This window comes from Cannabis sativa, chromosome 9 (genome assembly GCF_029168945.1).
Source record: "Cannabis sativa cultivar Pink pepper isolate KNU-18-1 chromosome 9, ASM2916894v1, whole genome shotgun sequence".
Lineage (NCBI taxonomy): Eukaryota > Viridiplantae > Streptophyta > Magnoliopsida > Rosales > Cannabaceae > Cannabis > Cannabis sativa.
Window position 1 is genome coordinate 58,591,041 of NC_083609.1, and position 21,270 is coordinate 58,612,310.

The window sequence follows — 21,270 nt, forward strand, 5'->3', positions numbered from 1 at the left end:
AATTAATTCAGGACTCTATTTAATATTATTTTAGAAAATACAATGTCCAATGTATCATTTAACAAAATAAAATATTCTATCAGTAACTTTTGCAAAACACAAGATCTAAAATAGTATTTACTATTTTATTTTATTGAAGCTGAACACATGTTTATTTTTGGTTGTGTGGCCCGTATTGACTGACGCGGTTTCAATTAGTAAAACTTGGCTTGGTTCAACCTGAAATAGCAGTGTCAATAGGGGTTAAAGAAGCTTTAAGCTAGATAAAGCGTAAAGGTTGGACTGATGTGGTGGAATCAGATGCTATGGTTGTAGTTCAAGCAGTGAACAACTCTATTCAGATGCCATCTCAGTTTAGTTTGTTGGTGCAAGATTGTCGCTTATTGCTTTCTTTTTTAAATAATATTTCTTTATCTTTTGTTAAATGATATGCAAATAGGGTTGTATTGTTGGAGGGTCTTAATTTATGTCATGTTGTACTTTTAATGAGTTGAATGCTCATTCTACTTTAAAGACCATTACAATTTATCTAATGAATGATTCATGCATCCTTTTTATTCAAAAATAAATAAATAAATAGACGATAACGTATTTTTATTTGATTATACATTTTTTAAAAAAAATAAAAAATTTCATTAATAAGCAAATCAGATAATAATACATTATTAGAATATTTTATTTATAGAAATTATTTTCTAATTAAGGAAATGATTTTCTATTTAAGGAAATAAATAAATAATTGATTTTCTGTTAAATGAATATTTTATATTCATTGAATCTGAAAAAAATCAATTATGTAATATTCTATATATGGTCAGATTTCTATATTCATTACCTGATTTGATTTCCTGAATTAATTGTCAAAATATTCTGACAATTAATGTGGCGCAGATACTGATGGAGTATCTCACCTATAAATATAGGGTCTCGGTCCCCGAGCTCCTCACTCATTCTGAATTCATTCAGCAAATTTCATCTAAAGAGAGTTGAGAGAGCGAGGAAGCCCGAACTCCAATACCGAAACTATCGCAGTGATTGAAGCTCAAAGATCAATGGCTGGAGGTATATCGATCCTTTCATTGCATATATTATAGATATGATTACAGTTGTTTTTCCGCATTTCATATCGTTTGTATATGCTATATTACATACACTATATTATAGTTTTACAGTTGGTATCAGAGCGGTTTTATCTCTGCCTTGATTTTATTTGAGTTTCATATATATATATATACATATATACACTATTTATATATATATTTTCGTTCGGTTGGTGTATATATATACGTATATTCATATAATTCCAAGTGTATATATAAAATTCATACGTGTATACATATACATATATACATTTGTTCATACATTCAGTATATATATTTTTTTTCATTTTTTGGTATATTTACGTATATGTATATATGTTTATATATATATTGTATATTATATATATGTTTTATCGCATAATAATAACCATAATATTCATTTTCATTTATGTGATATATACATGTATATATATATACATGCATATATATATAAACACGATCGGTCCATTTTGGTTTTTTCCATTTTTCATTTTTTCGGTGTTTATTTCGAATTCTAAATATATTACTATATTCGTATAGTATTATAGATCGATCTAAGCATTGAAAATCCATTGAAAAACTTAAGGATGGAAATTTTTTCCGGTTAAAACTTTTTCGGACCCGATTAATTTCGTGATATTAAAGTATATATTTTTTCGTGTTTTCGTGCATAAAATCTATGTGGATCTCTTTATTATTTGATTTAGAACATTTTAGATTTTTAAACACTCAATTTGGTCGTCGGAAACGCAATTTCTGATCGGGTTTGGGTCGGGTTCGACGGACCCGCGTGCAGAAAAACGGGTCAAAATCGACCCGGTTGGCTGAAAAAGACGACGCAAAACGACATGTCGTTTGGAGAAAACGACGTGTCGTTTGGCGGAAAACGACGTGTCGTTTGAATGGTACATTGCAGCTGTCGTTTATAGTAAACGACATGTCGTTTTTCGTCTTCTGAGGGAGCCTCTTAGTGAATGAAACGACGTGTCGTTTTTGTATGTTTTCTGCACACTTCAGAATGGAAAAAACGACGTGTCGTTTTGCTTTTTGCAAAAACGACATGTCGTTTGGCAGTGTGATTTTTTCAAAAAAAAAAAAAAGGAAAAAAATTTCGAATTTTTTATAAATTTTTATTTATTTGGAATATTAATTATTTTCCTATTTTGTGTTAATTTAGTCAATAAATTGCATTTAGTTAATTTTCTATTTTTGTTTAATACATATATATAGTATAAATTGAAAATGGAAATTTGTTTAATTTGGTAATTTATTACATGATTTATTTAGGCATGTAAAAATTGTGCTAATTTGTGCATTTAATTATATATTACCAAATTTATGCAATTTATTGTCTAAATTAATTTTGAAAAATCTGCCATTGATTTCATATTAAGGAATTTGCATTTAATTAATTATCATACATTAATTGTATTATTTTGTATTTATTTGACAAATTTATGTTTAATGCAATTAATTTAGATTTGTATGATTTAAATGCTATACATAAATTCATTTTATAGTGCTAGATATATTTAGAAATATTCAAACATTAAGATAGGTTGAATATTTTATTTAGCAATTAAGTTTCATAAAACTTCATAAAATTATTCATAAAATATTCATAAAACTTTATAAAATGAATAAAATATGAATAAAACGTAAGTAGTTTTGTGGTTTGACATAAGAAAACATGAACCTGGGACAAATGCTCATATCTAAAACGGTTTTTAATGATCTTCGGACGACCACACTAGGAGCACTAATCTCAGTGATTGTCTATTATGTTAATAACGAAATTACTTTTAGGTAGAGCCCAATACCTAATGTCTAAAGTGAAAATATAATTTTAAATAATTAGGGAGTAGCCACAACATCTTTAATTATATAAAATTATATATTAATTAAAATTCACCTTAATGGACAAAACTTGTAATTAATTATTTGGATATAATAATTTTACCCCACAGGAATTTTATTATATTTTTATAATTAATTAGGATAATATATTAAGTTAAATTCTCTTAATTTACCCCACAGGGAGTTATGAGGATTTGATTTAATAGTGTTATCACAAATTTTAATTAAAGATAGATTTCATTCCTCCATTCTTTCTAAATTAAATACTTCATTAAATCTATCATAAAGTTCATATAATTTTATTAGATTTAAAATTTAGCCACCATGCAATTTTAGATTTAATAAAATTTTCATCTTCATCATGTTTCTACATTGGTAAAACATGAATTCATTAAAGCCTCAATTTCTTTTAACATCTAAATTTTTGTAATCCTATTCTTGCAGCTATTTCATCTACCTCTAAATATGCTGAAATCACTAGTGAAATCCCTGAGCTTAGGAGTGACAACTTCAAAATCTGGAAGGAACGAGTTCTTCTCCACCTAGCTTACCTTTGACATGGATTATGCAATAAGGAAAGATGAACCAGCTGCTATCACTGATACTAGCACTGCTGTTGAGATTGCACTACGTGAAAAGTGGGAGCAATCTAATCGTCTTTGCATCATGTTCATTATGTCCATAATTCCTATGGGAATGCGTGGATCGGTGGAGCCACTTGAGAAGGTGAAAGATTTTATCAAAGTGATGGATGAGCAATTTGACACTTCAGATAAATCTTTGTTCATCAACCTCATCCAAGAGTTCTCGTCCACAAAACTCACCGGTGTTAAAGGAGTTCGAGAACACATTTCTAAAATGAGGGACATCACTGCTCATTTGAAGAAACTCGACGTTATCATTCCTGATACCTTCCTGGTTCATTACATCCTTCACAATCTTCCTCCACAGTATGGGCCTTTCAAAATTTCCTACAACACACATAAAGAAAAATGGACTATCAATGAATTGATGACCATGTGTGTTGAAGAGCCGAGGCTTCCTACGGAGCAAGGAGAAAGTGTTCACACGACCACTCAACCTAAGAAACGCAAGCCATTCAAGAAGAACAAAGGGAAAAAGCCCATGGCTCCCAAGGCTGCCATAAAGAAAGATTCCATCAAATGTTTCTTTTGTAAACAAAAGGGACATGCGAAAAGGAGGCGACAGTTCAAGAAATGGATGGATGACAAAGGTAATCTAATTTCCTTAGTATGTTATGAATCTAATATGGCTAATGTTAATCTTAACACATGGTGGATTGATTCCGGTTCAACAATTCACATAACAAATTCCTTGCAGGATATTCAAAATCTAAGGAAGCCAGTGGCAAGTGAGCAACGCATCTTATCTGGAAACAAGATGGGCTCACATGTGGAAGCTATTGGAACATGCAATTTAGTTTTAAGTAATTTTAAAGTTAGAAAAGACCTTTTATGTACCAAGTTTCTCTAGAAACTTGATTTCAGTTTCAAGACTTATACCCTTTGGTTTTTCCTTTACATTTTCAGACAAATATTTCAATTTATATTATAAATCTGAATGTGTTGGAAATGATATTTTGTCTGATGGTCTTTACTGCCTTAATTTACAAAATAATACCATTAATAATGTTATGCATGTTCACGCTGGCACTAAAAGATGTGTTATGAAAGAGGATTCCTGTACATTGTGGCACCGGAGATTGGGACATATCTCCATTGATAGAATTAAAAGGTTGGTAAAAGATGGGGTACTCAATACCTTAGATTTTACTGACTTTGATACTTGTGTGGATTGCATTAAGGGAAAGCAAACCTCCAAGTCTGTCAAAACTGGTGACCATAGGAGTTCTGAAATATTAGAAATCATACATACTGATATATGTAGTCCAGATATGGAGTCACATGGTCAGATTACTTCATCTCATTCATAGATGATTACTCACGCTACATGTATATCTACTTACTTCATAATAAAAGTGAAGCATTAGATGTCTTTAAGATATTTAAAGCTGAAGTAGAGAAACAATGCAACAAGCAAATTAAGATACTGAGATCAGATAGAGGAGGTGAGTATTATGGTAGATACACAGAAGATGGACAAGCACCTGGTGCATTTGCGAAGTTTCTTGAAGAAAATGGGATTGTTGCCCATTACACCTTGCCCGGTACACCCGAGCAAAATGGTGTTGCAGAAAGAAGAAACCGAACATTAATGGACATGGTGCGGAGTATGCTTAGTAGCAACTCTAACTTTCCTAAATCCTTGTGGACTGAAGCATTAAAGACATCCGTGTACATATTAAATCGAGTTCCAACAAAGGCAGTCTCAAAAACTCCTTTTCAAGTTTGAATCATGTACGCATTTGGGGATGTCCATTTGAAGTCAGAATATATAATCCACAAGAGAAGAAATTGGACCCAAGGACCATAAGCGGATTCTTTATAGGGTACGCTGAAAAGTCTAAAGGTTACAAGTTTTATTGTCCATCTCATAGCACAAGAATTGTGGAATCAAGGAATGCAAAATTTCTTGAGAATGCCTTGATCGATGGGAGTGATCAATCAAAGGACTTAGGTCCCGAGAAAGATCCTTGAGAACCTTCCACTTCAAAAGCAGATTGATAATGGTTAACACTCCCGTAGTTCAAACGAATGTTGAACAACCATTACCAATCCTTTGAAGATCCACAAGTTGGTAATGATAATCCAGGTAGATCAAGATGTTCAAGAGTTGCACTCGTTGAACAACTATTCCGCTGAGCAATTTCTTGCTCCCCAAGAGCCTGTTGGTGAAGTCTTAAGAAGATCTACTAGACCTATCAAACCAAAGATTTACAAAGACTATGTTGTGTATTTATTAGAATCTGATATTGGAATTGGAAATGATCCAGAAACGTTTTTACAAGCTATGAACAGTAGAGAATCAAAATTGCGGTACAATGCTATGGATGATGAAATGAATTGTATGAGGTGCAACAGAGTCTGGGAACTTGTAAAGTTGCCTAATGGGGCGAGAGCCATTGGCTGTAAATGGGTCTATAAAACTAAGAAAGACTCATTAGGCAGCAACATCGAGAGGTACAAAGCGAGACTTTTTGCTAAAGGATTCACTCGAGAGGAAGGAATTGACTATACGAGACTTTTTCTCTGTATCAAAGAAAGATTCCCTCGAGTCATCTTGGCATTAGTTGCTCATTTTGATTTAGAGTGGAGCGGATGGATGTAAACGCTTCACGGAATGGTGATCTAGAGGAGGAGGTATACATGAAACAACCAGAAGGATTCTCCTCTAGTGAAGGTCAAGATTTGGTATGCAAGCTCAAGAAGTCCATCTATGGATTAAAACAAGCATCCCGCCAATGGTATTTAAAATTTCATGATGTCATCTCTTCCTTTGGATTTGAAGAGAATGTCATGGATCAATGCATATACCTGAAGGAAAGTGGGAGTAAATCTGTTTTCTTGTTTTATATGTGGACGATATTCTTCTTGCATCCAATGATAAAGGGTTGCTACGTGAAGTGAAACAATTTCTTTCAAAGAACTTTGAGATGAAAGACATGGGTGAAGCATCCTATGTCATAGGCATTAAGATTCATAGAGATAGATACCGAGGTATCTTAGGTTTATCTCAAGAAGCCTACATCAACAGAGTTTTAGAAAGATTTCATATGAAAGATTGTTCACCGAGCGTTGCTCCAATTGTGAAGGGTGATAAATTAAATTTGAGCCGGTTGCCCAAAGAATGATTTTGAAAGAGAACAAATGAAGAACATTCCTTATGCTTCGCTGTCGGAAGCCTAATGTATGCTCGGAGTGTGCACAGGGCAGGCATTGCTTATTGTCGGAATGGTAGGAAGATTTCGAGTAACCGGGGATAGACCAACGGAAAGCATTGCAAAGAAAGTTATGAGGTATCTTCGGGGGTACTAAGGATTACAAACTGATGTTCAAACGGCCCCGACAATCTAGAAGTAGTTGGCTACTCGGACTCGAGATTTCTTTGGTTGTCTTGATTCACGTAAATCTACATCTGGTTACGTGTTTATGTTTCTTTGGGTGGTCTTTGTGTCTGGAGGAGTAACAAACAAACCTTAATTTATACTTCTACTATGGAGGGCTGAGTTCGTTTCTTGTTTTGAGGCTACATCACATGGTGTATGGCTAAAGAGTTTCATTTCGAGCCTTAGAGTGGTTGATTCCATTGCAAGGCGTGAAGATGTATGACAATTCATTGTTGTTTTCATGGCTAAGAACAACAAAAGTGGAAGTCGAAGCAAGCACATCGACATTAAATACTTAGCTATTAGAGAACGTGTTAAAGAAAATAAAGTGGTCATTCAACGATTAGCTTGAATTGATGATTGCCGATCCTATGACAAAAGGCTTGCCACCTCATAAATTCAAGGATCATGTAGAGAACATGGGACTTGGTTCCCTTATGTAATTTGTACAAATAAAGTTATTATTAATGAAACTCTTATTTTGATTTTTCTCATATTTATGCGCATCTTAATATTACATTTGAGAAAAATTTCAGAGGACCTGAATAAACATAAGGTTTAGGGTTTATTCACTTAAGTACATTGCCACATAAAGTACATTGTTATATAGTAAATGTATTGTAATACATGGAAGATAATACTCGATTCATAATGAGGACATGTCGCTATGATTCGTATGTTTATTATATAATGAGGAACGTTGGGTTTGAATATTTTAGTTGAAATGCTGACCAAGTGGGAGAATATTAGAATATTTTATTTATGGAAATTATTTTCTAATTAAGGAAATGATTTTCTATTTAAGGAAATAAATAAATAATTGATTTTCTGTTAAATGAATATTTTATATTCATTGAATCTGGACAAAATCAATTATGTAATATTCTATATATGGTCAGATTTCTATATTCATTACCTGATTTGATTTCTGAATTAATTGTCAAAATATTCTGACAATTAATGTGGCGCAGATACTAATGGAGTATCTCACCTATAAATATAGGGTCTCGGTCCCCGAGCTCCTCACTCATTCTGAATTCATTCAGCAAATTCCATCTAAAGAGAGTTGAGAGAGCGAGGAAGCCCGAACTCCAATACCGAAGCTATCGCAGGGATTGAAGCTCAAAGATCAATGGCTGGAGGTATATCGATCCTTTCATTGCATATATTATAGATATGATTACAGTTGTTTTTCCGCATTTCATATCGTTTGTATATGATATATTACATACACTATATTATAGTCTTACATACATTACATGTTAATATATCACTCAGACAACAAAATCAATCAAATAGGCAAATCATGTTGTTTACAAAAATAGGAATGAAAACCACATTTAATTAAAATACCAATAATCGCCAACGTTGAAGACCAAAAAAGTGTGAAGAATATTAGATATCCAATCCAAATGAATATATAACAAATCACACATATCAATGATTATCAATCAAAGTTTTTCCAATAAAAATTAGATAATAACAACCCTATTATTTAATCCAGAATAAAAGAAAGTAATCAAACGATCAAGCATAGCGATAACGATCGCACCATAAACCATGAGGTCAATAAAAATCTTAAAGTCTCATATCTAAACATGGACAAAAACAGTCATGCTACGTACTAAACACAAATATGCTTTGAGCCGATTGGGATTCTCCCAATGTCTCAAAAAGAAACGAGACTAAAAGTTCCTGCTATGAATGAACAAAGCCCTACTACCATAACAATAATAAAATAGTGTAGCAACACTATTATTAAAAATAAAAATAAACATAAAAAAACAACTTCAAAATTAAGATAAAAATATAATATGTATACATTAAAGGAATGCAATATATATTAATACTATATATTAATACTGTTATCTTATTTTAAATATATTAATGGAATGCAATATATCTTATTTTGTAGATAAAAATTGCCCTTATAATAAACTCCACCAATTATATAAGCCATAATCTATTTATAAAATAAGATTTGCATTCCATTTATATATTTAAAAATATTAAAAAAAAAACATATTATAAACATATAATATTGTATATAACACACACTCCATGAAAAATACAAACCAAATCTGCCAAAAATAACAAAATATTTTTTTTCTTAATTAAGCATAATAAACAAATAAAATATTAAATAATAATAATAGTGATCATCTTATCTTCATTTAAAAAGTGAATAAAAAAAAGTGATCATCTTTTTTTTTTTTTTTGAGTCAGTGAAAATTTTATTTAAACACTTTCAGCCATTACAATAGACTTAAAATCAGCAGAAACATTATGCTGATTAAAAACACAATCTGACGAAAAACAAGACTCTCTAGCAAGACAATGAGCAACCCTATTTGCAGATCGTTTAACAAACTTTAAAGAAACATTTTGACACATTTAGTTAGGGTATGAATGATGAAGATTGGAAAAAGTTGCAGACAGAAATAATAAGCACATTTATCTTAATTAAATTTGGTGATATTGAATTAATTAATTAAACTATATGTATTGAATGAAACATGTGTAATGTTCTCAATTAAGTTTGTTGACTTATAGTACAAACTCTATTATACTAATTATCTAAATTTATCTTCAAATGATGAATACGAATCTTGAAAAAAAAAATATTTAAATGAGATGAAGAACATAATTAATTTCCAATATGGAATCATATGAACCATGAACAAATAATATTAAGCTATGAAAAATTCAATTATCCTCACAAAAACACAAAATTAGGGTTAGTAATAAGATAAAACTATTTTGTTAGAAGTGACGTTTTGCGTAACATTAGCGATACTAATTAAATTGGACTAATGCTGAACTACATTAAATTATTATATAAAATATAATACTTAATTGCATATATATATATATGCATATTAGAGAGTGTTAAACACATTACTAATACCTTTTAGCATCTCTCATTTAACTCCAATATAATATGTAACAATTATTTATAATATGAAAACTATCATTGGATGCAACTCGTACAATAAAAGCGTTTGTATTTGAATTTGGAATCGAAAAGACGTAATCACATAATCCTGAAATTTAGTTATAACTTGCATACACAGTGAAATTTAGAAATTTAGTTATATGTAAAAATTTATTAACAGAATAAAAAATATATTTTTTTAATATATTTTTACATGTGAGAATTGTTATAAGGTACCACTCTAGTATTTTCCTTGATGTCATATCGCTGCGATTAAATAATGGGTCACATATAATTTAAATAATTCAAGAAAATAATTTTTAGAAAATATCGTTAATCAATTTTAAAATATTACTTATAAAAAGTGTTAGACGCTAATAATGCTCAATAACAATGTTCTTTTACATGTGTTGGCGTCCTATTAAATTTTAGGGTTTAAAACTAAGTTTGTCATTACCTACACATCTTCCTAATAAGGAGTGAAAAGGTGGCCCGTTATACGACTTTCATTGGTCTAGAAGATAACCCTATAAGTAGGTTTCTAAATAAGCAAAGACAAAATTGGAGAATATTGATAGTATTTCTTTGCTATAAAAATATGTTAGGCGTGCTGAATCTTAGGAAATGATATATTAATTAGAGAAATGTTAAAAGGTACCCGTAGTGTCAGTGTTTTATGTATTAATATTGTTATTGTTTCAACTAAGTATTAAATTTCATGTAATTTAGTATAATAATTCCTTTTAGAGGAAATTACACTTACTATGAGATTTTAAAAGTTCTTATGATAAATATGGCACATTTAAGTTTGATCAATTTATATGGTATTTTTTTTGTTTTTAGGTCTTTTTATGGTATTTGATATGCCATATATATGTAATTAGGTTTTCAAATCCCATATTTTAATGTTTTTATTTATTTAGGAAGTTTTATTTGTCATTGATGCTAGAAAAGTCACCGGAGTAGCGGTCGGTGCTGGGAAAGTCGTCGGAGTTGCTGCCGGTGCTGGAAAATTCGTCGAAAATGGCATTGTCGCCGGAAAAATCACTGAAAAAATCACCAAGAAACCGATTTCTAAGGGTTTAGGGTTTAGCCAATTCTGACGACTTTTCTGACGCTAGCAGCTACTCCGGCGACTTTTCCAGCACCAACAGCAAACTTCGAAAAAGTCATCAGAATTGGCATAGTCGCCGGAAAAATTACCAAGAAACTGGTTTCTGGTTTCTCGATGAAGAAACAAGTTTTTTGGTGATTTTTTCCGTGATTTCTCTGACGACAATGGCAATTCTGACAACTTTTCTGGCGTTGGTAGCAACTCTGACGACTAATACACCGACAGCTACTCCGGTGACTTTTTCAGTACCGAAAGTAAACTCTGGGAAATTCGTCGGAATTGGCATTGTCACCGAAAAAATTACCGAAAAAATCACCAAGAAACTGGTTTGTTTTCTTCATCAAGAAACCAATTTCTTGATGAAGAAACCAGTTTCTTGGTGATTTTTTTTGTATTTTTTTTCTATATTTGGTTGATTGATGAAACTAGTTTCAATTATTTTCAGTGTATATCATTTTTGTTTTATTTTCATAATCTTTATTATTGTTGTGTAACAAAATTAGTTCCTTGATGAAGAAACCACTTTTTTGGTGAAGAAACCGGTTTCTTGATGAAAAAACCACTTTCTTGGTGATTTTTCTAGTGATTTTGCTTGCAACAATACCAAATCTGACGACTTTTTTGATGCCGGCAATAACTCCAGCAATTTTTCTGACACCGGCAACTACTTCGGCGACTTTTCCGGGACCGACATCAAACTCCAGAATAGTCGTCGAACTTGGCATTATCACCGGTAAAATTACCAAAAAATCACCAAGAAACAGGTTTCTTAGATTCCAAGAAACCAGTTTCTTGGTGATTTTTCCAGCGACAATGTTAATTCTGACGACTTTTTCGGTGCCGACAGCAACTCCGGTGACTTCTCCGGCACCGGCGGCTACTCCGACGATTTTTTCGGTGCTGGCAGTAAACTCCGGTGACTTTTCCGGCACGAGTGACAACTTCGGCGATCACTATAATTTTGTTTGTTTTATTTTAAAAAAAAAAATAAATATGAAGGGAATTTTAATATTTTTTATGGTAATTTAATTAAGTTTTTATTTTTTTATGAATTTTAAGTTCAGATTTCTTTTTAATGTTTTATACATATTTTTAGTTTGATTGGTTAAATAATGTCATATTTAGTGGTATTTACTTTTTATGCCATATTTATCATAACCTTAATAATTTTCTCATATTTTTGAAAATAGCCCTAATTTTTAGGAAATATCGCTAGCTAATTATAAAGCAACATGTCTAGAAATACTAAACACCACTAATATCCAATAGCAATGCTCTATTAATTAACATAATTTTTTAGTTGGTGTGTATCATATATTCAAATTCAAATATGTGTGATGTGATATTCATTTGTGAATCATTTCTCAATTATACAATATTGAACGATTAAGCTATCAAAAAAAAAAATTATTCAATGATTAAAGAGATAAGAACACTTTAAAATTTTGAGGTGTTTGAGACACTTTTCAACTCTCTATCGAAGAACTTTTATTATTTTATTTTTTGAATCCGTATCCAAAACCCTTTCATTACGATGATGAATATACTTTTCACTTATATCAATAGTAATAATATATGTACACCAATACTACTACTAGGTTGAGGTTCGGGTCTGGTGCCTGGGTTCGAGATTTGGGATTTGGAGTCGAGTCTGGGTCTAGGGTTTAAGTTCGGAGACAGGGTCCGACTACGGGTTTAGGTCCGAGTCAAGGGCCGAGTTTGGGATTTGGAGTTCAGGATCAGGTCAAGATTGGGTCTCGGGTCCAGGTTTGGGATTTGGGGTCGGCCAAGCCGGCTTCAAGATGTAGGTTCCAAGTTCTGGGTCTAGATATTAGTCGTGGTTCAGGGCTGAGGTTCGGGTCTTGGGTCAGGTCTGGGTTCTAGGCCAGGGTCCGTATCTAGGTTTGAGGCTATGGTTTGAGTCTAGGGTCGGGTCCAAGGTTCAAAGTTAAGTCTAGGTCTGGGGTCGAGTTCAGGTCTGAGTCTGGGATTTGGGGTTCGGAGTTTGGGTCCGAGTCCAAGGTCTAGGGCTGGATTCGAGGTCAAGGTTGGGTCTAATGTCTAAGTCTGGGGTCTGGGGCTAGGTCTAGGTCCAGGGTCCAAGTTCGAGAGCCAAGTCCAGCGTCCAGGGTCCGGGGCTGAGTCTAGAGTCCGAGTTTGGGTTTTGGGCTCAAGGAATCCCATATTTTTTCTAAATATTATAATACAAGTTAATACATATCAATTGTTATGTATTAGGTAATACGATTCACATTGTTTTAAATTTTATAGTCGTAATAATTAATACAATATAAGTGTTGTTTGTTGTTTAATATAATCTATATATGCAAAAGGATAGATGGAAAGTGTAAAATAAAATTCATTGATTAAAATTTTAAATAAGTGGTGTATGAGGAAATCAGATTATTTGTATTGAATGAATTAAGCATTCTAGACTTATTAATTTCTCCAAATATATTGTCATCCTATTTTCATAAATAACGAAAGAGGCAAACAAGCCTAATAATGAAATATACCAAGAATTATTGGTAAAAGAGACACTTGATGCACAAGAACAAAACCCATCTTTTTCATTTTTCATCTTGGAAAACATTGGTTGAATGAACCATCACTATTCAAGATTACATTTTTCTCAAATATAACCCATTTAAGCCAAATGATCTCAAGTTGAATGAAACCTCGCTTGGTTCTTTTTCTTCTAATTTTCAGTCTTGGGGAGTACTGTGTTGAATCAAGTCATGGACTCCAACATGGCTCATATTCTTAAAATACGTGTTAATTTATAAACCTGCCACAAAGAAAAAAACTAGATAATATGTAATTGATAACCATGCAACAAAAGTCATCTAAGTTGTCAAGAAGCATGGTGAGTAGAGAATAGAAGGCATAGATAGATAAACTCAAAGGGAAGTAACTAATGTTGATTGAATTTCAATATGCCAAATAGAATAACTTATGTACATGTTACAACCCCTTAGGTAGAACTCACTCCGAAAAGCTAGCCTAAGATAGAAGAATGCCTAATTAGTTATAAATCACCAACCAATCTCATACTTTCTATGGCGGGCCACTCTACGGTAGCCTACTAGACTTTTCCGTACGTCGCCTTTCTGTGACATCTCTCTCACTTGAGAGTTGCATAGCTTTGATACCATTTGTTACAACTACTTAAGTAGAACTCACTTCTAAAAACTAGCCTGAGAGGGTGCTCGAGTAGTTATAAACCACCAACCAAATCTATACTTAGTCGACGAGGGATCATAATAGTCAGTATATCCCTAATCCTAATCCTAATCCATGCATTAATTTGTGGAAAAATTATCCACCATTTTATGCAATTGTCATGGGAAAGGAAAAGAAGTAATACCAAGTAGCTTACAATGCAAATTGCAAAACAATGCTATGCTTCAAAACAAGATTAATGGCACACTGATGAAAAGAAAAACAAAGAAGACAGTGGAAAACCAACCTGTGCAGTCCGACTAGGCAGAGGCACATCCAAGCAGTTTCTGAGGCCATCCACCCTGCAAGACGGTGTTATCAGATCAGCGTATAGGAGATAGAAAATCTTCAATTAACTCAGCTTCATGCTTGGCAAAATAGCATTCTCTTTTTTCTTTTACTATAATTTTTGACAAAATGGCTTTTCCAGACACAATCGAACACCCTGTCTATCAAACTCGAAACTTTATCAAAAATACTTGACACCCTATTTGGAAGACCATTTCATAAGGAATTATAAATTCCATGGTTACTTTTTGGTCATAGTTGTCCTGAGATATTGGTAGTCCTTTACAAGTCCTTGACCTCCATAATTTACTTCATCTGTATTTAGAATAAGCTGTGACCAGAAAAAACACCATAAAAATATGATTGGAAGAAGAGACAAAGAAAGATAATAAGTTTTGGTTGCTAAGACTTACTTGATATTCTCCAGCTTCTTCTACACCTACTCTGTATCCTTCGTATGAATCCGATGGATGAAAGTTGAATATGAACAGAAGTGGACCTCTCATGTATGCTATTACCTGTATGACAAACAAAACAAATAGCTTTATCACTTTAATGCGGATTTATTCGTGTTCATGTCAAAAAAAAAAAGAACAGTAGGATGAATCTGATAAGATGTTTGTTATAGTTATACAGATTGTCAACTATTTTAAGGCATCTTCGATCGAGTTTGGGATTGGAAGTTTCATGTGAATAATTAAATGGGATAGAATAAAGGGGCAAATGAATTACAGTAATATTGAAATACCAAAATATAATTGTGACAATAAGTAGACCGGGAAACACCAAGTAAGCTGTGCAATCCCACATTGTCTGGAAAGGTAAAGTGTGATGATTATGAGACTGTGTAGGTATGAAACTACACAGTTAAAGAGGGCTTAAATGAATTGATTGGTACTACTTATATCAATAAGGTGCATCTTGTTTTCTGGCCCATCACTTAGAACTCCAAAGTTAAGTGCGCTTAACTTGGAGTAATCTTGGGATGGGTGACCTCCTGAGAAAACTGGAAGCGTGCGACTGAGGACAAAGCACACTGGAAACGCTCGTGTTGGTTTGTAGTTATATACCCATGTATAAGAGCCATAATTCCGTGGGAAAGGCTCAATAAAGGCTTGAAGCGAGGGCATTACAATAATAAAGAAAATTTACTACTGAAAACAAAAAATGAGAGTAAGTTTCCATACATACCATGGTAGTATCATTCACGTGGTGAATGCTAGGTAAAGCTCGGGATAGTACTCGTTCTTTCTCATCCAACTCCATCAAGGCCTAGGAAAGAAAAATAAATTTGTTACCAAGTTTTTCTTCTTTGTTACTATAGAATTGAAATGTTAGAGAAACTGCCTTTATTGGGGGACATATAACAAAGTAAGTAAAATGATACCTTATCGAAGATAAATAAGTTGTGATGAACTCCTTTCGTTAAAAGATCCCACCGACGGTTAGCTAGTGAATATGAAAAATTGTTGCTTGGCATTGGGAACTCGATCCTCTGTATACAAAAACATCATCAGATGCATGAAATGAACTAGAATTTTCAAGGATCTAGGTAGCAAAGAAACTTCACCTCGGGATGCCCAAATTCATTGCCCATGAAATTAAGGTATGCGCGACCACCTATTGTAAATGTTATTAGTCTGATCAACTGCATCAAAATAAAAGTAACTATAAACATAACTGATTTAACCAACACATATGATACTGCTAGTATTCTGATCCCAATAGGTTTGAGCAACCACTTATCAAAAATGTTGAAAAGTTCGGTTGGCCAAAAGATTGAGAAACAAAGACAAGTAGAAGAAATGGAGAAAGCCTACAAAGTAAATTTTGATGATGAGAAATAAATCAAACCTTGAGTAAGGAACACCCTTTGAGCAATGGTTCTTTTGCAACACCAGAATCACCTGTTATTGTACCGAGTAATATCTCTGCAAATGATTGCCCCCCAGATATCGACTGACATTGAAGATTGAGAGGTGAGACATAATGAAAGTATTCAAATATGAACAAATAAGATTGTGGAAGAAGGGATTACAAAAAGAGGTTACCTGGTTATGATTTTCAGCATAAATAAGCATCTTATTGGCACATTGTACATTACCCATTAATGTGCTCACAATCTGATCAAATTAGTTCAAAAAGACAACACAAACATGCTCTTAATTAGCAAGAAAATTTCATTAAACTAATTGATGCTGAGATGATTTATATCGATTCTAATATACGACCTTACTCATGCTCCATTCATGCTCAGGAACATTCTGAAGATAAGATGACCACATTTCTGGCACCGAAAGATTGACATAATAATCAAATCCTAATCCACCTTGAGATGTTGGTTCACACAGTCCAGGGTAATAGCTTGCCTGTAAATCAAATTTAAGATAAAAATATAAGAAAAGCGACATACGAATATTATACTTGAAGAAGATCAAACTACTTACATCTTCAGCGATAGTTATTACATTCGGGTGGAGAATGTGAAGAATCTCATTCGCCAAAATGAGATATAAAAGAGCATTCTTGTCAACATATTGATTGCAGTACCTGCAATGAGATGAGATGTGGTTAAATTCCATGTATGCATGTTGTATGTAAACATTCATGTTTATGAAACTAAAGAAGAATAATCTTGTTGATTATGAAACTGTATTAGTTAATATTTCACTCTCATTTAAAACTTAATTGATTCAATCAGAATATAAAGGAAATGCCTTACTCTTCCAAGTCACCGGTAAATGAAGCAAAACCGTTATGAGTATACATCATTGAAGCGAGTGAATGGAACTGGAAACCGTCGATTTGATACTCCACAGCCCACCTGGATTAAAACCAATTTTAAATTACATATACAGTGAGACAGGTGATAAATTAAGAAAGACAACACCAATGAAACTCGGTAATTTTGAAGCTAGAAGAAATTTCACCATTTCAAACTTGAAATTTACCAATTCAAATTCGAGAGAAGGTAATGTAGAACATCGTGGTCTTCGTATTTGAACATCCGTGTACCCCAGTACTTGTGATGCCCTCTTTTACCTAGTGAAGAAGAAAAAATTTGGAAGCATAAAACGATCCTATTCGAGAAAATAGGTCCAATCATATCAGTAAATATGGAATTAACAGATACCAGTATGAAAGTAGCAGTCATTTGATCCATCAAAGAGAGACAATCCAACCATCTCGTCTGCAGCCGAGTAGGAATGGACAATGTCTAAGAAAACAAGCAATCCAAGTCCTGTAGAACAAGTGAGAAAGTTGACTGTATAAGTTTACTGTGTCCAATAAAAATAAACACAGCCAAGAAGAAAAGTAAAACCAATGATGTACAAATTCTAATCAGTGACAAAAAATATTGCATAATTTGCAGTTGCCATCCATCAGTAGCTAGCAAATTGATATGTGAGACAATTAAAAGATAATATTTTTTAACAATTAGTATAGCTTTTGTCAGATTATTAAAAATTTCTCCTGAACTATTGAAATTGCTGGATTTAAGAACTTTTGTCTAATTTTACTAATGGAAACCCGACGTAGATAAAAGTTCAGAAGACACAATTTGGTATATGTAAAAGTTTGGGGAGCACGATTTACTACATAAACAATCGGCGGACTAGTTAAACTTAACAGAATTAGACAGAAGTCTTTGAATCCAACAATCTCATTAGTTCGAGGAAAATTTTTAACGGCTTGAAAAGTTTGGATATCATGATTTGGAACATGTCAAAGTTCAGGACGAAAATCCTATCCTTAATGAAAGTATTAGGATTCAAGAATTAAAGTAATAACATTAGATGAAGAAAAATAACCATGTGCTTCATCAACCAACCGCTTGAAGTCATCGGGAGTTCCAAATCGACTACTAACAGCATACAAATTAGTGACCTGCATTTCGAATAAACAACCACTGATAAATGCATATTCATCTCCAAAACTTATTGGCATAAGAAATATATGCAGCTGAGTAATTTCAGACAAAATATAGACAATGAAAAGAACGATTGGCTCACTCTATAGCCAACACTGAAATAATCTTTGTGCTCAATAACTCCAATCAACTTGATAGTGTTGTAGCCAGCTTCCTTCACATGAGGAAGGACCTGAACCAAAATTGAAACACAAAATTTAAAGTTAATAACCATGTCACAATAGTGAACCTAAAACATTAGAACAACAATTAAAAAGTTACCTTCTCTATAAAATCACTGAAAGAAGATATTTTTGGCTCTGATCCACTTATCCCAACATGACATTCATATATACGCAATGATTTCGGTTTTTTTGGTCTTGTGTTTCTCCACTTGTATACATCTTCTGGCGGCGGTTCCCAGTGTATTGCATAAGCTTGTTTTCCTTCCGCCTCTAAAATGTAATTAATTGCATTCATATGGAGAAAATGTTAGTGCAACATGCCATAGTTGTAATGTAAAACACAACGAATATAACTGCAGATTATGCCGAGAGATTACAGAAAAATTAACCCCGAATAAATTGTAATGGTGGATGAGAAAATGATTTCCGGGAAACATGAAAGTAAGCTTACCTGGTTGAACATAAGTGGCCCAAGCAGGAACTCTTTCCAGTGGTCCATTAGGAGTGTTGAAATAGACCCTGTATTTGCTTCCATGAGGAATACTAGGAGCATACTTTTTCATCCAAGCTTTCCTTCCTTTACGCGTCTCAAACCAGTACGCCAGAGGAGGCTCCTTTGCTTTAAATCTCTCGTACGATTCAGGATCACCAATGACATTAAAAATATCATATTCCTTCCCTTTATCAATTACATCATATGAAGGTAAGTTACTTGGTGGATCATCCTTATGCTCTTCTTTCCATGCTTTATATCTTGTTTCTGCATCGGGTATTTCTCCTAATTCTTCTAAGGTTTGAGGTCCATTAGGACCGAAAATTTGCTCATATAACTTTGCTGGTACTTCAAAACGGTTTTTTACAAACCGATCCTCACCAGGCTCCCAATACTCATCATTTGCTTTCTTAAAGAGTTCTTCTATTGTAACACCACTATCACCTTTATCATAGTCATCTACATAGTTATACATCTGGAAATACAATTCATCTGGTTTTTCTCCATCTCTTAATTTGTCATCCACAACAATGAACCAGTATCCATAGTCATCATGCCCGAGATGACCCTCTCTTGCACAATTTTCTGTTGGTGACCAACCATTGAAGTCACCAATCAGCGCACAGTAACGAGCTCCTGCGTTAAACATGCCCTATTTACACATGTGATCTGTTGGGTAGGCATTTCACATACGAATGTGTATTCTACGAAAGCAAGAAAATAAAAAAACAAGTGACCATATGAAACATGCTCTATTTACCTATGTGATCTAGTGTATGAAGAAGTAAGATATGCTGATATGATAGTTGTTTTCAAAGAAGCATTAAGAAAAAAAAATAACCATCTCTGAACAAATCCTTATAATGGTCCAGAAAGTTGTTGATACTTATTGTGAGAATACCACAATTTCAAGAAATTTCGAACTGTAGAACAGACTGAAAATGAAGAAGTAAGAAACTTCACAGAACAACTCGATGTGAGGATACTAACATACTTATAAGATCATGGTTACTCAACTCAATGCCAATTAAGTTTGAGTTTATGATTCTATACAAAGTAACCTTATTACTCTATTCTCTATTCAAACTTCTGTTCCTCAGTTTTCTCAACCGATCTCATATTATTAAAAGTGTGAAAATTCAAGTTCCCAACTGACTTACATTGTACTCCAACAAGGTCAATTATCTCAAAATCATATTTTACCAGCAAAAGAGTAAACAAGGAGTAATGTCAAACCTGGAGCCCAATCCATATAATCAACTCGACGCTCTGGGTGGCGATGGATACCCAATATTTCAAACCTGAAGAAGATAAAAAGTCAGGAAAATTCATTTAAAGAAGAGGATAAACTACAGCAAACATCTCTAACTATAAAATCTCAGAAACTATTCAACACCATGAACTGATACCAACTGAATTGCATTTACAAGAATTAGCATTTCTAAGTAAGTACTACTAACCCAGAAAACATATCTCTGAAATTAACATGACGTTTCAAGATTTCATCTTTAAGATCTTTCAAAGCTTTATGTCTGCATAAAAAGAAAAAAACAAGACATATAAGCAAACACTTGAAAGACAAAAACAAAAACCAACCCAGTAAGTAAAGCACCAACCTTTCTCGAAGGAATTGAGAAAACTGTTTATGGGAAATACTGTGTTTAGTGAGAAACCCAACTGGGTCAATTCCTTTATCAGCATCAGAATCAGTTTTCTTCTTCTTCTTCCTCGTTGTACGTTGTTGTGGTCTCTCTTCTTGTTGCTCTGAGGTTGAGCAGCACACAAGCTTCATTTTTCGGGGGAAAACGATTCTACTGGGTCCTCCATTTGAGCATGGAAAGATGAAAGGAGTGGTTTTTGGATAGAGAGAAAGTTTAGGAGTGAATGAAAGAGAAGCCATTGATCAATTCAAGACTCAAACTTTTTGAGGAGAAGAAGAACAATGGCAATGGTAGTTAACTGAATCATTAACAATTGTACTATATGTACGTATGGAGATTGTGAGTGTTGAGTTTGAGAAGAAGGCTTTGCAGGGTTTAAGGATTTTGTCTTTGTTTTTGTTTGAAGATAAGGTGGAGAGGTTTTTGAGTTGACTCGGGCTAAAAAAGAGCCAACTCGGTGTGACTCTCCAAAATGTATAATACTAAGCAAATGTTTAAA

The 21,270-nt window shown here is 33.2% G+C and overlaps 1 protein-coding gene across 2 annotated transcripts; it reads right to left on the reverse strand.

Annotated features, from left to right (window-relative positions):
* Positions 1-13,360: 13,360 nt before the first annotated feature.
* Positions 13,361-21,270, reverse strand: LOC115723444 (1,4-alpha-glucan-branching enzyme 3, chloroplastic/amyloplastic). 2 transcript variants are annotated; one of them, XM_030652933.2, is made up of 21 exons: positions 20,727-21,270; positions 20,571-20,642; positions 20,347-20,411; positions 19,069-19,746; positions 18,715-18,887; positions 18,536-18,625; positions 18,335-18,410; positions 17,656-17,763; positions 17,474-17,564; positions 17,245-17,346; positions 16,970-17,072; positions 16,754-16,891; positions 16,574-16,645; positions 16,377-16,481; positions 16,093-16,170; positions 15,910-16,017; positions 15,714-15,794; positions 14,936-15,040; positions 14,768-14,853; positions 14,482-14,536; positions 13,361-13,800 (listed from the first exon to the last, which is right to left on the reverse strand). In XM_030652933.2, exons 1-21 carry the CDS (start codon positions 21,008-21,010, stop codon positions 13,768-13,770), a joined length of 2,703 nt encoding a protein of 900 aa, XP_030508793.2. In that variant the 5' UTR covers positions 21,011-21,270; the 3' UTR covers positions 13,361-13,767. The 2 variants fall into 2 exon arrangements, with proteins under 2 accessions (XP_030508793.2, XP_060960311.1); XM_061104328.1 differs by lacking the exon at positions 20,727-21,270 and having other exon boundaries at positions 19,069-19,814; positions 20,571-20,612.